General features: G+C 37.3%; 1 protein-coding gene across 1 annotated transcript in view; it reads right to left on the reverse strand.

Annotated features, from left to right (window-relative positions):
• Positions 1 to 14,991, reverse strand: part of LOC103623566 (dynein heavy chain 5, axonemal) — a 152,347-nt gene that overhangs the window by 9,057 nt on the left and 128,299 nt on the right. The window contains exons 72-73 of the mRNA XM_017746168.1: positions 14,046 to 14,234; positions 6,484 to 6,616 (exon numbers count right to left, since the gene is read on the reverse strand). Of these exons, the coding sequence (XP_017601657.1) occupies positions 6,484 to 6,616; positions 14,046 to 14,234 (322 nt within the window). The remainder of the gene's footprint in view (positions 1 to 6,483; positions 6,617 to 14,045; positions 14,235 to 14,991) is intronic.

The raw sequence follows: 14,991 nt of genomic DNA on the forward strand, positions 1-14,991 counted from the left end.
CAGCCAAAATACTCTGATAAAAATAAAAATAATTAACAAAATAAAATAATTGTCAGAAATAAAATCAGTACCATAGGAGAAAAATCATGCCATCTTTCAGGACAGAAGTGATACAGCTGTTTGAAAAACTATCTTTGATAAATTGAATGAGTAGTACAGTGCCATAGGCTTCTCATATTTAATTTCTGAGAACCTCAGAGCACTGTACTATATGAAGAGACTGAATGTCCTATGAACCTAACATGACAGGCTCTAATGTTCTATGAATCAGACAGGTCAACTGTTTATAACTTTGTTATTTTGGGGCTTACTCCATGATAGTCCCTTTCTTGAATGGAATAAAGCCCATCTGAAAATGACTGATGAAGGGTCAGGTCAGTTAAAGACATTAGGGCATTTCCATACTTCAAAAATAATATCCACTGTAACCATACTGTTTGCACAGTATACAGAGTTCAGAAATTAGGATTCCCCTTTTTGATTGCCCTAAATTTATACCATCCCCCTTCTAAATCACATCTAAATCTATCCAACTGCTGAGTGGTGAATAACCCAAATAAAGCTTTTCAGTTCTGAGGATAACTACTTTTATTCATAATTAAAGTAAATAGTCTGTTCTTTTAAAATGATCTGGTTTTAGGGTGATTCATTCAATAGATATAATGTTTTGAATAGACTACATCAGGAGCTTTTATTATTTCTTGGAGTTGACCCTTTTCACTACCATACCTCCCACAAACTGAACTTGAAAACTGTGTAATTTGTAAAATTTGGATCTGTTTTGAATTTCACATTTATGAGAGTCTATCTGAACTAGGAAACTTACATATCTCATTTAAATGAGTAGCTAAAGTTAGGAACAAAGGAAGGATCTTAAATTCCAGCATGAACCAAAAAAAGCCTCAGTCCACTGACTGATTCTCTTCCCACAGGCACAGATGTAAATCAAAAATAACAAGAATAATTATGTAGGATACAAATGACATGAGAAAAAGTTACTTTCTCCATCAAGTACAGTTTGCCAGTAGCTGATATCATTATAATAAAATTGGAGACTAGCCCTGGAGAACAATACTTGCTAGACAATGAGCCTGTTAAGCTAGCCTGAACAGCACATAAAGAAAAAAGCTCAGTGAAAGCATCAATCCATTACTGACTGTCCCTGTTGCAAACCCAGAAGCTGACTTTTTCACACTTTAATTCCCACCCAAGTTTACCACCCAAAAACCTGCTTTGTTCTTGAAGCAGTCACACCTTGCCTCCACCACCAAGCTCCAACTCCCCCTTTTTTGCTGAACATGTTGAAAAGAAAATACCGACTTGTTTATAACTTCCAAAGGTTTCCTCTCTTTCTGCCTTATGGCAACAGCTAACACTCGCCTGTGTTTTCTCCAAAGCTTTTCTTATTATTCCACACAAAGGCTCAAGGTATAAAAGCTAATGTATATTTTCCTATACCTAATTTTTTTTTTTTTTTGCAAGCTTTAGTATGGTTCTGCCAGCTCTGTGACCACCACTGCTGCGCTGATAGAAGTCAACTTCTTTGCTTCAGGCAGTTCTTTGGGTATTTTCCTCTCTCTTCATTTGCAGTGCTTGGGCACTTCAGCATTTGGAGGTGATTCCTGGGAAGTTCTCGGAAGCTCATTTAACGTCACCACGCTGTTTTAATCCCAAGGCCTCTCAACAGTTTACTGCTTTCTTTTGCCCCAGCTCTCCAGAAGAGGAAGAGTAAAACAGCCAGCCAAGACCTGCCATGCACAACACTCTCTCCATGTTTTACTTGCAGACTGGTATTCTCTCCACCTGCATCTAACCTCCGCCCCTGTTCTGTTTTCTCTTTGTTTCCCATCTTTCTTTTCTGGTGCAGAATCCTCTGATTTAATTCTTCAAGTCAGGAGAGATGAGAGGGACTAAGAAACTTGAGTAGCATGCAATTTTTCACATAGAAAAGCACAAAATTCCTAGATTCTCCTCAATAGCTAAATCCTTCAGTCAGAAAGATGGCAATTTGAAAGTAACCTTGCAAATTGTTCTGAAAATTTACCAGCTCCCGAACTAAATGTTCTTGGCTGAAGAGTCCTTTCCATCAAAGGATTGAAAATAAAAATTTTAAAGCAGTAATTTGAAGATGAAAATCCACACACAACTCTACAAAAAAGGTAATACAAATCACTACCCTGAGCTAGAGTAATACAACAGGCAGATAAACTCTATTCTGCAGTTTGTCCTTAATGTGCAGTGTGTGTTTCTAAACAGTTGTCCTGGCCAGCGTCATGGCAAGCATATGTAATACCTATTAAGAAGTTCAGAAATGATGTGCCACACTGTGAAAGACAACAGGAGGGATTCTGGCATTCTTATCAGGATGAGAAGTAATGGATGAGAGGTGCTGAGCCAAGAGTAACTACACCACAACATATACTAGAATCATCCCTTCTATTCCTCAAATGATGTCCCCATTGTTATATTCCATTACTGTCTTTACTGAGTGCTCTTAATCACTTTCAAATAAAATCCTCATCCAAAAGTGATGATCCCTACAAGCCTCACATACACACACACAGAGTAGAACTTAGTAAGGCAAGGGCCCAAGATCTTTCAGTCCAAAATTCTATTACCACTGTCAGCAAGCCAAACTAAAACTTTGTTAGTATTAGCAGTCTTACACCATTACAAGTCAAAACAGAACTTAGCCAGACAGGGGGAATCAGTCCATACTTCTCCCTTTCATGGGAAATTACTTTTGCTGTGCACTCTGGCAAGACTAGTTTCCCGAGCTTCACTTTTTCACCATGTAGGTTAAAATAAATTACCAGCTACCTCTTTTGACTCTTTTGGACCTCATTTATATCCCTCTTATAAGGTGCTACATACAATGAACAGAAATTCCTTGCAGTATCAGGATACAAACACTACTTTCAACTTCATGGTATTCTGAGTTGGAAAAAAGTAGCAAATCTTTACCTTGGGCTTAACACACAAGTTTGTGTAGGTGACATAAAAATCCTACACAACTCCTGTAACGTGTGTAGAACTACATCGCCATAGAACTGCTGTTTTTCCAGAAAAGGACTGCTCTCTCCTAACTCTGCAAATACTGCATATACAGCAGTGATCATGTGGCTCATATATGACATGAAAAGATAAAAAAATAAAAGGTTTCTCAGATGTTCTTCACTTGTTCATGAAGTAGGCAGTTTAGACGATTCCAAAGGATTAGTTTGAAAACACAAAGCTGTAAGGTACCAGAAACCAGGACCAAGTGGATGCAGTTTTATGACCAAAGTAGAATCTAGATATAAGCAAATGAGTTAAGCATTTGTTTCTTTCACAAGAAGCCCTTAAACACAATGTTAAGTGGGTTAAAAAGAATCAGGATTGAAATCATACTAAAAGCTGTGCTTATTTCCATTGCCAAGGATTTGATACCTACTTTCAGTGCTACTACAAGTATGCTCCAATTCATTCATGGAAAACACTCCCACAGAATCTCTCTTCTCACTTCATTCACCAAGAGAAGACACATAAAAAAAAATGCTTACCACTCTTATTCAGTGCATGGAGAAATAAAGACAACCCCACAAAATCTCACAGACAGACCACATTCAAACAAACTCAACTCAAACAAACTCTAAGAGGCTAGGAATAACTGGATGGGTCATTAGGTTTTACTGCATTTAGAAACACTATCTTCACTAGTGGGAGAGGGGGTTTGAAGCATCCACTCTACAATAAAGAGTGAGGGATTAGTATTCTGTGCCAGAGGCCTCTACACCACCAGAGGCAGGCAGTAAGTACACAGGAACTTAATAGCTCAGATACTGCCCTACAAGGAATGGTCATCTTCTGACAGGGCTCAGGATCTGCTGCTCATAACCCATTAAGATGTGGCATTTTTGGTGCAGATCCCATGTCTTACTTCTCCTTGTCTCTGAAAAAATTTCTCTGTTTGGAACATGGCTTCTATTTAGGGCACTCGAGAGGACACCCATCACTGCTGTGTTCTGATTTATGGTGAAACTCTGTATTATGCCAACTGTGAAATAAACTCTGGGCAATCAATAAGTAATTAAAGCAGAAGTAATGGCTGGGACATAATTGAGAGTACAATGAGCAGCTACAATCTAATTACTACAATTTGATCCAGAAAAAGTATCCCTCTGGGCAGCAGTTTATTGGTGGAGACGAAAGCTTCTGGGGCATATTTGCCAACAAACATGTTGGACACATGCTGAGCATCCTCACCCCTCCCCAAAGCTGAACACTGCTTAATCTGCCCTCGGGACAGAGGGACAAAACTGTCTGGGCTAATTCCTTCTACATCCCTCATGTTCAGCTGCACATGGGCTCTCCCTGAGGAGGGATTTACATTACCTCAAATGTAACTTGGTGAGCAACATCAAAATGACAAGGTCCGACCATTCACATCCAAACTGGAGAATCAGATATTCAGACTTCCTTTCACAAAGCTACATGACACAAGCTAAAGACGCACTATATTCTTAAACACAAAATTCATTTGAAAGTTTAGGTCTGCCAAAAGTGGGTGCTGGGACCTTAACGCATTCACGAAGCCAAAGCCAGATACATGAGCTGGGCAGATGTAAAAAATCACATGACCTGTTTGAGCAGGCAGATCAGTTTACCTCATTGTAAAGAAAAAGAAGCACCTCAGATGACCTGAGATTGCAGTTGACTAGTTTTGGGGGAGAATCTAGTGTGAGACAGCTTGGGGTTTTCCCTTTTGCTGAGGTAGAGTGCCTAAATGTTCTTTCCATCCCCTAATTAACAGTCCACCATGTGCACTTGATATATCATAAACATGCCAGAAGCCATTAATTGTTATTTTTAACTATACATCCAATTTTGTTTTCAGAGCAATTTTTCACTATATTTAACTTGTCTGTCCATAAGAAATTATGTTTTAGAGAACTGCATGAAAGTTACAGCATTAACTTGATTAAACATCTGGCAGAAGACTGTGCCCACTGTGGAACTGAATGTGAAGTGCAAATAAATTATGTTACTCATCCACCCCTCTGCAGAATATTATACACATTGAGAATTTAAATATATCTGTCACAATCAAGGAAAGATTAACACTTTCATGGATGGAAAATATTATTTTTATTTACTTGAAAAGGGACTCTATTCACACATAAAATGGAACTTTCAGCTCAGGAAGAAAGGACAATTGTTTCTTCCAGCTTGATCTTTGCCTATGTTATTACAGGATATGAAAGCTTATTAGCCTTGGGCACATTTATGAACCTCTTTCCTAGATTCAGATTATAGGCACGAGGTTTCTGAAGCACGTATTGTTGGCTTAGTGTATCATACAAATGATAGGAAAAAAATCCCTTTTGATTCTTGTGTAATAAAAACACAAATTAAAAAAAATCTCCCCTAATGAAAGACATTGTCAAAAGACTGGAAAACACCAGTAAGACAGATTACAGTAATGCCATCAGCTATGTCAGAAGGGACTAGTTCTGAGGCATTCTGACCTGCTCCCTGTGAGGACAGTTTGCTGTCTCAGATATTTTCTGTCTCTCTGCTAGGGAACAGCAGACTTGGGCGAGATCTTAACCAGTGGAATCAACCCATTCCTACTTCATTTTAATTTATTGTTAATTCAGAAGCTTGGCTGAGCAACAGTATGCTTTCCTTCCTGGGTATTTCAACTCTTGCAGATGAGCAAAATAGGAAGTGAAAAAAAAAGCAGATGGTAACATCATTATCCCTTCTTTTTCCTCACTCCTTTTCCGATCCAATTTTCCATCTGCTTCTAGTTGCCTCTACTCTTGGTTTATTTTAACTTCATTCACCATTGCTCACTTTCAGCCAAATACTCCTGTCTCTGAGAGATACAGAGTGCTGTTGCCTGTCTCCTGTGATGCCTAAAAGAAGAACTCTCTCTCTCTCTCTTTTGACTGACACTGCCACTCACTTCAGCTTCCATTTAGAGACATGCCATTTGGTATAACCAGTTTCACAAAAATGTCAAATTTCACCTTAAATTAGAGTCTTTATCACCTTTACTCCTGAGTTCCCTGTCTCTCAATTACTTAGCAGCAACACTTCTACCTTGTTCTATATCATTATGTCTCAGCTTCATTTCATAAATGACTTTGGTACATGACCCGTGGACCTAATCATGCAATTCAGGTCCTCTGAGCTCTGTAGGATCCTAGAGAGGATCACAGAAGTGATGCAGTGCTGAGGGACATGAACTGCAATACTGGAGCGCCTGCATGCAGAACAAATTTAGGTGGAGTGTCCTTAGAGATGTAATCAGGAGATTTTAGGGACTAAAATTAGTGGTCATATGATAAAGAGAGAGAAAAAGAGAAAAACTGAGTGAGGGAGGGAACAAAAGAGAAAGGAAGGAAAGGAGGGGCAATATTTATTTAGTCATATGGCATAAGCAACTGCTAGCAATAAATATGCACCTTAATTATGATTTTTGATATTGTAGCTTACCATCAATAGCCAATTTGAGATCAGTCAGTGTAGTTCGAACTCTGGATATAACAAGTTGCATGCGGTCAATTTCTTGACGGAGAAATATGTTTATGGGCTGAGTAGCTCCCATCTTTTGAAGCTGGGCTTTCACCTTAAAAAGAATAGTGCAATGATTATAAAATCTAATCTGTTTCCCATGCAATAATTTTTGAAAGCAAAAACATTTTCAGAAAAGAAACTTTTTAGTAACAGATGGCCCTTCAAGCCCTGTGCCAACTGTAAGATTTAGCACACTGTGACTCATTAGCTTACCAGAATGAGCTCCTCCATCATTCTAAGAAGGGAAAGTTCCCTCTTTTTGAAGGGACACAGCAGTTCCTTCTGTCCTTGTTAGGCTGCAGGGTCTTAGATCTTATAATAAAAAAACCCACATGCTATACAAAAGCATGTTTGATGGTAACTTCTTCATATTTCCAAATTGTACTAGGTGAACTTTCTCACCTTTTCTTGCCCTGCTGAGCTGAAATAATGCAACAAATGGAGTTTCACTTAACAAGCACAATGATATGTAAAAGCTGCTACTTTCAGTAGCCTGTGAGTCGTTCATGAGACAAGACGCTCATGGATACATTACTAGAGAGGCAAGATTGCCAGAAATAATACAGATGCCACAGAAATCTGTTACACCATTATGTGCACCGTTTTGCAAGTAGGAGCCTTTGGCCTTTTTAGGTTTTAAAGACAACAGTTTCTCTGAAATGCAACAGAGAATATTCTCAAAATGGAATCAGTTGCCTGTGTTAGTTAAGGACATGACATAGTAACAGTAGCAACAGCATTCCCTGTCTCGCTTTTGCAAATGATGTGTATGGATTGTGCTTCAGACATGCACTGCGTGTTCCATGTATATCAAAGATCACTGTACATAACAGTGAGTGAGAGAGGCGTTAATGGCACCTGAAAAAATCATGGTGCCCATACACCACACAGAACCAGAATTCTTGATTTTTCAGACTTTTGACTGTTTTTCCCCACTTTCAGAAAGCCAATGGCTCATATATCTCATTGTATACATTATTATGTATACTATACATTTTATACAAATAATAAACATTGCTAAAGATTTAATTATTAGACTGAATAGAAAATTTCTGCAAGACGAATATCATACAGCAGTTGAGTAGTTACAATCACTAGTATAAATATGCAAGTGCTTTGGCAATTTCCAAATCTTAAATTTCAACTCCAAGTCCAATATACTCTTTCTCAACTTTCTGTGCTATCCTCCTTGGGAGACAGCTATCAGCAAGGTTATACATCATATTTTAATCACAAGGACCCATGGGTTTGTCAGACAGAATGTCCAAGAAATAGGTGCCAGCCAATTATGTTAATGCTTTGCAGTGTGACAGTACATTTTACAGACTGAATTAATGCATTCTGCCTGTGAAAGAGAAAAAAATACTAAAATCAGCTATTACAAGACTAGAGCTGAGACAATAAAGTTTTTGGATAACCCCCACAATGAAGTATTCTGGCTATTTAATACAAAATCCAGGAAAAACTTCTGCTTTCTGAAAAATTTACATAAATTGGTAATTCTCCATCTTGACAAAAAGGAAAAACATTTGATTTATTTTTTTCAGAATACTTAGAAGTCTAGTGCATGCCACTAATAAGAAAGGAACTATGCAGAATATAGTCTGTGCATGTTACCCTTTAAATAAGAAACACACTTTTTATTTCTAGTCTACAAAGCATGTGTTCCTTTTGAGGAGCATTTAGAGGAAGAATTTCTCCCATTTGAGGAAAATTTGTATGGAAGATATTGTTAAAGGGGTTATTTTCCAAAATATTGATATTTATGAATCTACGAAGAGGAGATGAAGTAGAGATTGTAAAATGTTACTGCACCGATAATAGTACAACTTAGCTAGTGAATTCTCAGAATTTACACATTCTTCTGATCTACTTTCATGTACCTACAAGAACACCCGTAATGTTTTGAATAATGAAGCCAACCAATAAAGCAGAAATTTGCTAATCCAACCTAGATAAGCTCACAGCATTCAGTCTGGAGCACCAAGCACAACCAGATATCAAAATTGAAAAAAATTACATACTTCTTACTTTATTGTATACAAATCAATCCTGATCTGTGGTGAGATTTACTGGATATAACATAGTGCATTTCTTGGAAATCTTGCTGCAAAGGCTCTTTGAAACACAAGCTCTGAGGTATGATTAACTAGTTTTGTATTAGAATTCTTATCAAGCAATCAGATGACTTACATGCAGTGCTGTATTTATTATGACATAAAGAGTTGGATTCTGACTCTCAGAAAAAAAAAACCTCAAAAGACAAAACTCATTAACCAAAATAGCCTTTCTGAGATTAATATACTAATTCCATAAAGCCCACTTAGAACATCTCCTTTTCATTATGCAAACAGCTATCACCTAACATAAAACAATGTGATTTAAGAAAGGAGTTACTAAAATCATTATCTTAATGGCTTTGTTTGCATGATTTTGCAATGCATATCTCTACTGTGTCAGATTCCTTTATGCATATTTCTTAACTGTCCTCAGGTCACCAGTTTCTTTGTCACCACATACTTCATAAGACTATCAGTAGAAAAGTAGCTGCTGAACTCATGCCATGATCATTGATCAAGTTACTGTACTAGTGACTGCCTATGGCTTTCAGTAAATGCTATTATTTTCAATCAGACTTAGTTACTTGCTACATTCTTTGTCAGCAGAAATGGGAAGTCCATCACTCTGTAGATGGACAGCCCAAACCTCTTTTCAAGGGATGCCAAGGACCTCTTCCTTGTTGTACACAAAGAGGCAGACAGAGAAATATGAAGAAAATAGAAGAAGCTCTAGAGCTGGATGGCCACCATATCTGATAGTGGTAATAAGTAAACCAGGGACATATTACAGAATCTTCTATGTCAGTGTTTCAGTTCAGACCCTGAAATTTTTTATTTGGGTTTTTTTTGCAGCAAAAATCCTGCACTGAAAACTAGATTCCAGGCACACAAAGGTCTTAGCTTCAAATTAAACTAACCCAAAAGATGTGCTTCAGGGATTCTAAGGTACTTCAACCACTAATGCATTCAGCCTATAGCCCAGACTAGAGTTACACCAAGGCAAATTCCCCAGTAAAACATCTAATGAAGGCCCGGGGTCCTCAGATGAATTCCTATTTCCATGCAGTGCTTGCTAATGTAGCCATAGCCTTAGAGGAATTGCAGCTAAATTAGTACTACAAAAAATATTTAAAGAAAAAAACGCTGCTACTTGCTGTTCCCTAGAATGCTGTTTTTCAAGCTGCAAGGACCATTTTCATTGTAAACTTCTCTGTGTGACAGGCTGACATTTATTCTTGCACCTGTCTTCACTCACAGGGACTGACTGGACCTAATCATTTTACCACTAATTTCTCTGTAACCTGCGAGGTGAGACCCAGAAGCAAATGGGGTCATGAAAGCAGAATTCTTACTTAGAGAAAAACAAGGACAGTTTTAGGTCAGGAGGAAGGTTCATTTTACTTTTCCATCACCTGTGCCAAACCACAGGCTGAGAAAGCATGCAAAGGTTACTCGCTTTGTTTCTACTCTTTTGGGTAAGTTACTTGACTGGTGAGAAGCATTACAAGAACAACAAAAGAGGAAGTGTATATCATGGGGTAAAATGGTCGCCCTGTTTTGAAAGTTGTTGAGACCGAAATCATTGCCAAAGGCTAATAACTGAGAAATGAAGGCCTTTCTGTGACAGCCGGAAATTTCTCTGGATTCACAATGTATCAAGAGAAAATACAATCCTGAGCTCTGAATGTCAGCAAATAATTGGTTTTGGTACCATCTGTCCCTAACCCAGTCTGCTGGGGTTGTAACTCTGTTCAAATTCACTCCACATATTCTAAAGGGAGCCACAAGAACTTCTCTAAGGTAGCAAAGGCACCTGCCACTTTCCCTGAAGAGAATTTGCTTTTAATTACCTTCATTGTTCCCAAAATTTTTTATTTTCTCCACTGATAGTATCTTTATACCTAGCTTTTCAAAGACTAACATGTCATGGCCTTACTGGAGCACAATATTATTCTAAAAGCAAACCCAAGCTGCACTGCTGGGACTGATGAATGTTTCTCTTTCTACTGCTCTTTTCCAATGAGGCACGCATATAAACTCTTTTTCTGACATATTCCCTCACTCTCTTACAATTTAGGATATTGGTTTTATTTGTTTCAGATCTGTTAAAATGATCTAGTATGTAACAATGTCCGGAATGACCAAATGTTGATTCAAATTGACAAACAACTGAACTCATCTCATGCCCTTTTTTTCCCAAATGTCTCAGGAAGTAATTACATAATCCATTTCACTCCTTATACTTGCAAGTATAATTTCATTTGCCATATTGTAGTTCCTGCCAAACTCCATTGCTTCTTCCCTCAGAGAATATCTAAACTCTACCTTCTTTTCTGCTCTGATTAATGAAATTCTTGATTATATGTTAGTGAGCATAATATTTTTTTTTATTTTTGTATTTTAGACATTTGGGTTTGGGGCATTTTTCAGTTTATACAAACTTCCATTTAAAAATTTAGCCCTCTTTACAGGTCACTCTAGCCATATCCATGCTTTCTAAGAGGCTCCAGAATAACAGTGACAGTTCAGATGAGAAATACATTTGATATAGATTTTTTTTTTTTGCTTATTATGTAGATGTGGCCATACTCCTGGCACATAAGCAACAAAAAAGATGTGGAACTGGGCACTAATTGCAGAGAAGGGAAATTCCCCTATAACAGAGAAACAATTTGTAAACACCAAATCAAGTTCTAAGATGCAGAGAATGAGACAAGTTCTAAAATGTAGAGGAAGAGACAAAGGGTAAATTCACTAGGCAAACTGAAGAAAGAAATATTGAAAAATCAGGCACTGGAAGAAACAACACCAAACCTCATAACACTGCAGAAGTAAAATCTGAAGTTGTAGTGCAGCTGACAGCCAAGGACATATACAGAGGAATACATTATTAGCAATAACAAACCCTTGGAAAATGAACAGAGGATATTCTCTGGATGGTCAGAGCAAAGGAATGACTACCATGTTACAGAAACAAAGAACAATTTTTGGATGTTTCTGTGGAAAAGTACCATCTCATCCATCAGTAACGCGGACTGAAGAAAAAGCATGTAAATACAGTGGTATGATTGGCCAAAATGAAGTGTAATTCACAGATCAGGATGTACAGAGCCTTAGAAAACTTGATAACCCCACAAAGAGGCATTATCTACATTTACTGAGCTCAGAATGCATCTACAAGAAATACAGAATTAAAAAGTAGATCCAACAGCACATCCTCTGTACAAACTCAAATCTCCTTGGTTGAATCATAAGAGGACAGCTGTCAGGCAAATTAAAGCAAAAGAAGTTTCCTTTGAAGATCATAGAAGATGTAAGAGAAGCAGTACAGAAGCAAAGAAATGTTAATTCTAAGCATCATTGTAATGATGATTGCTTATAAGAAGATAAAGCCCCTCATGTATGATTGGCAGATCATGAAAAAAGATAATAGTTTGTCATACTACTTGATGATGAGAGTGAAAGAGCAATGAAAACATTGGTGGTGATTTTTTTTAAGACAGTCACAGGGAAAAGTATGTATTACACCCAAATACAGCAGTAAAATAGAGAGAGACAAGAGTGAAGAACATCCAAAAAAACCCTTTCAGACCCTTTACCCTTAACTACAGCCCCTGGCTCCAAAACTGGTGGTCTCCAAAGCTAAGACTTGATGAAGTGACTGAAAAGGGGAGGCCTCCTCTATGTGTGGGTTGTGTGCATAACCTACCTCAGTGAGTAAACCAAGAAAGAAAGAAAGAGAGTGAGACTAAGATTAAACAGGAGAAATACCAGAGAAAAACAGTATTTGTTCAAACCATTTTGAAGTGAAATTTGGATTAAACAAGTGTGTGTGCATTTTACATGACTGAAAGGCACTGCACAGACTTCCCAGAGGTAAAACCTGAGGTTAAGACCACCCTCTGGTTACAATATAAAGTGCAGTAAGTACTATTGATGTTTTCTAAGTATTGCAAATTCTTCAGGAGGAAAAAGGTTGGCAGATTAACAAGGAAATGAAGAAATAGTCCTTTGGAGGATTTAGCAAGGATATTGTAAAAACTTAGCTCAATTCATATATTACAAATATGGCAAAAGCATACATGCTATCCAGACATTCAGTATTTTACTACTACTGTAAATTGAAATAAAAAATTAAGGAGCTGAATGAAACTAGAAGAATCTAACTCCATAAAAAAGCTTTACTCTGATTGGAAGGATAAGGGAAGAGGACTGAAAACAATTTAAGGCGTAAATGATAGTTGTAGATCCAACATGAAATTTATTATATTTATTACATTATTATTATTACACTTACTAGATTTCATTTTATTTTATATTTCTAGTATTTATTCATTATTAAATAATAATATGAAAAATAGAAAACTGAACTCCATTCTTAATAAATTTTACAAATGAATTATTTATACGCTATCACTAAGAATCAATGAGAAGGTGACAAAAAATGAGAGACACAAGAAGGGATGGATGGAAAAATAACAATATGGAGACAGATGCTAGGAAACCTCACCAAAAAAAGTTGCAGATCATAAGTAGCTTGACAACAAGGGAATGAAAAGAGAAATTCTGAGCTGAATTATGACAGTACAAAAGTGGCTATTTATACAAGACACATTAAATCTGAGATTAATAGTAGAGGAGAGGACAGGAAATATTGCCAGGGCCCGAATACTATTAGTTGTTACTTAGGTGGACATTCTACGTTGGCCAGAGAAGAAAATAAAGCATGCATAACAAGTTGCAATTCATACTGAGCATTTGACAAGCCTGAACTACAACCGGGGGGCAAAAAAAGGCACTATAAATGCAAAACAATTGTAAAGAATAAACTCATGGAAATGAGGGCTTTTCAACATTTAGCGTTCCTGAAACACTTGGCAAGACAGCAGATCCTACTTATAAACTGATGCAAGAGTCTCTATGGTGGATTTTTCCATTTAATGGGACTATTAATTAAAACTGCAAGAAAAGATTGACAAAGATACCTCTTATGGCTCAGACCCCAAAAAATCTGGATCATGAAAAAGTCAGTGATAAAATTCACTCTTCATCATGGTGGTGTCATAGTGGGAGTAGGTAAATTGAATGCTGTAACCACTATAGGATCACCAGTCCTTCAGAAGAAGACACCAGGCTTCTTCTGTAAGCTTCTAAGGAAAGCAATAACTTTCTGGAGCCTTTAATGGGTCTTCTGAGTTTAGGTGACTAATTAAGTGGACTGTGGCATTTGAAATAAGTATTTCTGAAGTAGGAATATTTTAGATAATAAACCAAAACAGACTTATAAGCCCTTATGCATAATTTTAAGACCTTTTTAAAACACATGCCAGTTAAATTTAAGAAGCTCAATAAAACTTAAAAAACACAAATGTACATGCATGCATGCATACATAAAACATCTGTTTTTTAAGTAGCACATACCTCATGAGGGTTATAGTCGGGAGGTAACTTCTCTAGCATCTCATCAGCAAGACGCTGCACCGCTGCTTCCCGTGTTTCTCCCCCTCTAGTGCTGCTGTCTTTGGGCTGGATGCTCACTATGGTACTAAATGTCTCATTAGCCAGGTTGGTCTGGTAAGTTATATCTGCGTTAGGGTGAAGTCCAAATACCTTAAAGTAAAATGTAAAAAAATTTGGGGGGAAAAAGTGATTTTCCTTCTAAAAGTATATACATGAAAGAATGCATGAAAATGGATAAGCAAGGAGGAAAATTCTCAGCTCTATGAAACACTAGATATGAACAGGTCAGTGGAAGTTCATCCATTTAAATGGCCAAGGACCAAACCCAAATTACACAAAACATTAACATAGGCTGCATATGAAAAAGTGTTTTCATTTATATCAGTGGGGGGTTTTTCAACTGATCTGGGTATCTTCACATGGATCATGCTGTGGAATGATATTAGGGAGTGAGAACAGATTCCTTTCCACTGGTTCAGACTAGAGCTTGTTGGAAACATGCCACATGTGGACACTGACCCCTTACCACTAGTTCTTTGTCTCTATGTGTCTACTGCTGTTGTACCAGCTCAAGCAGATTCCCCTGATTATCAGACCAGTCAACACTTCTAGCATATTCTGCTTTACTCAGTCTCTTAGGCTAATAAGGCATTTAGCATGGTGAATAAAAAAATACCCACATCTGAAGTACTTAAAAATGGTCATATATTTAGGATATTTTATGGTTTATTTATTTTTGCTTGAAGTTGCCCCCTCCTTACTTCTCCTTCTCCTGAAATTGAGTTATTTTATTTAAGATACAGCTAGCACAGAATTACTGCAAAGCTGCCCTTTGTCTGAATGATAATAGCTTTTTCAGAAACTTCCACCGAAATATCAGTAAGTCTATAATTGTCAGACTGAAAAA

Source organism: Corvus brachyrhynchos, unplaced genomic scaffold, assembly GCF_000691975.1.
Source record: "Corvus brachyrhynchos isolate BGI_N302 unplaced genomic scaffold, ASM69197v1 scaffold409, whole genome shotgun sequence".
NCBI classification, from domain to species: domain Eukaryota; kingdom Metazoa; phylum Chordata; class Aves; order Passeriformes; family Corvidae; genus Corvus; species Corvus brachyrhynchos.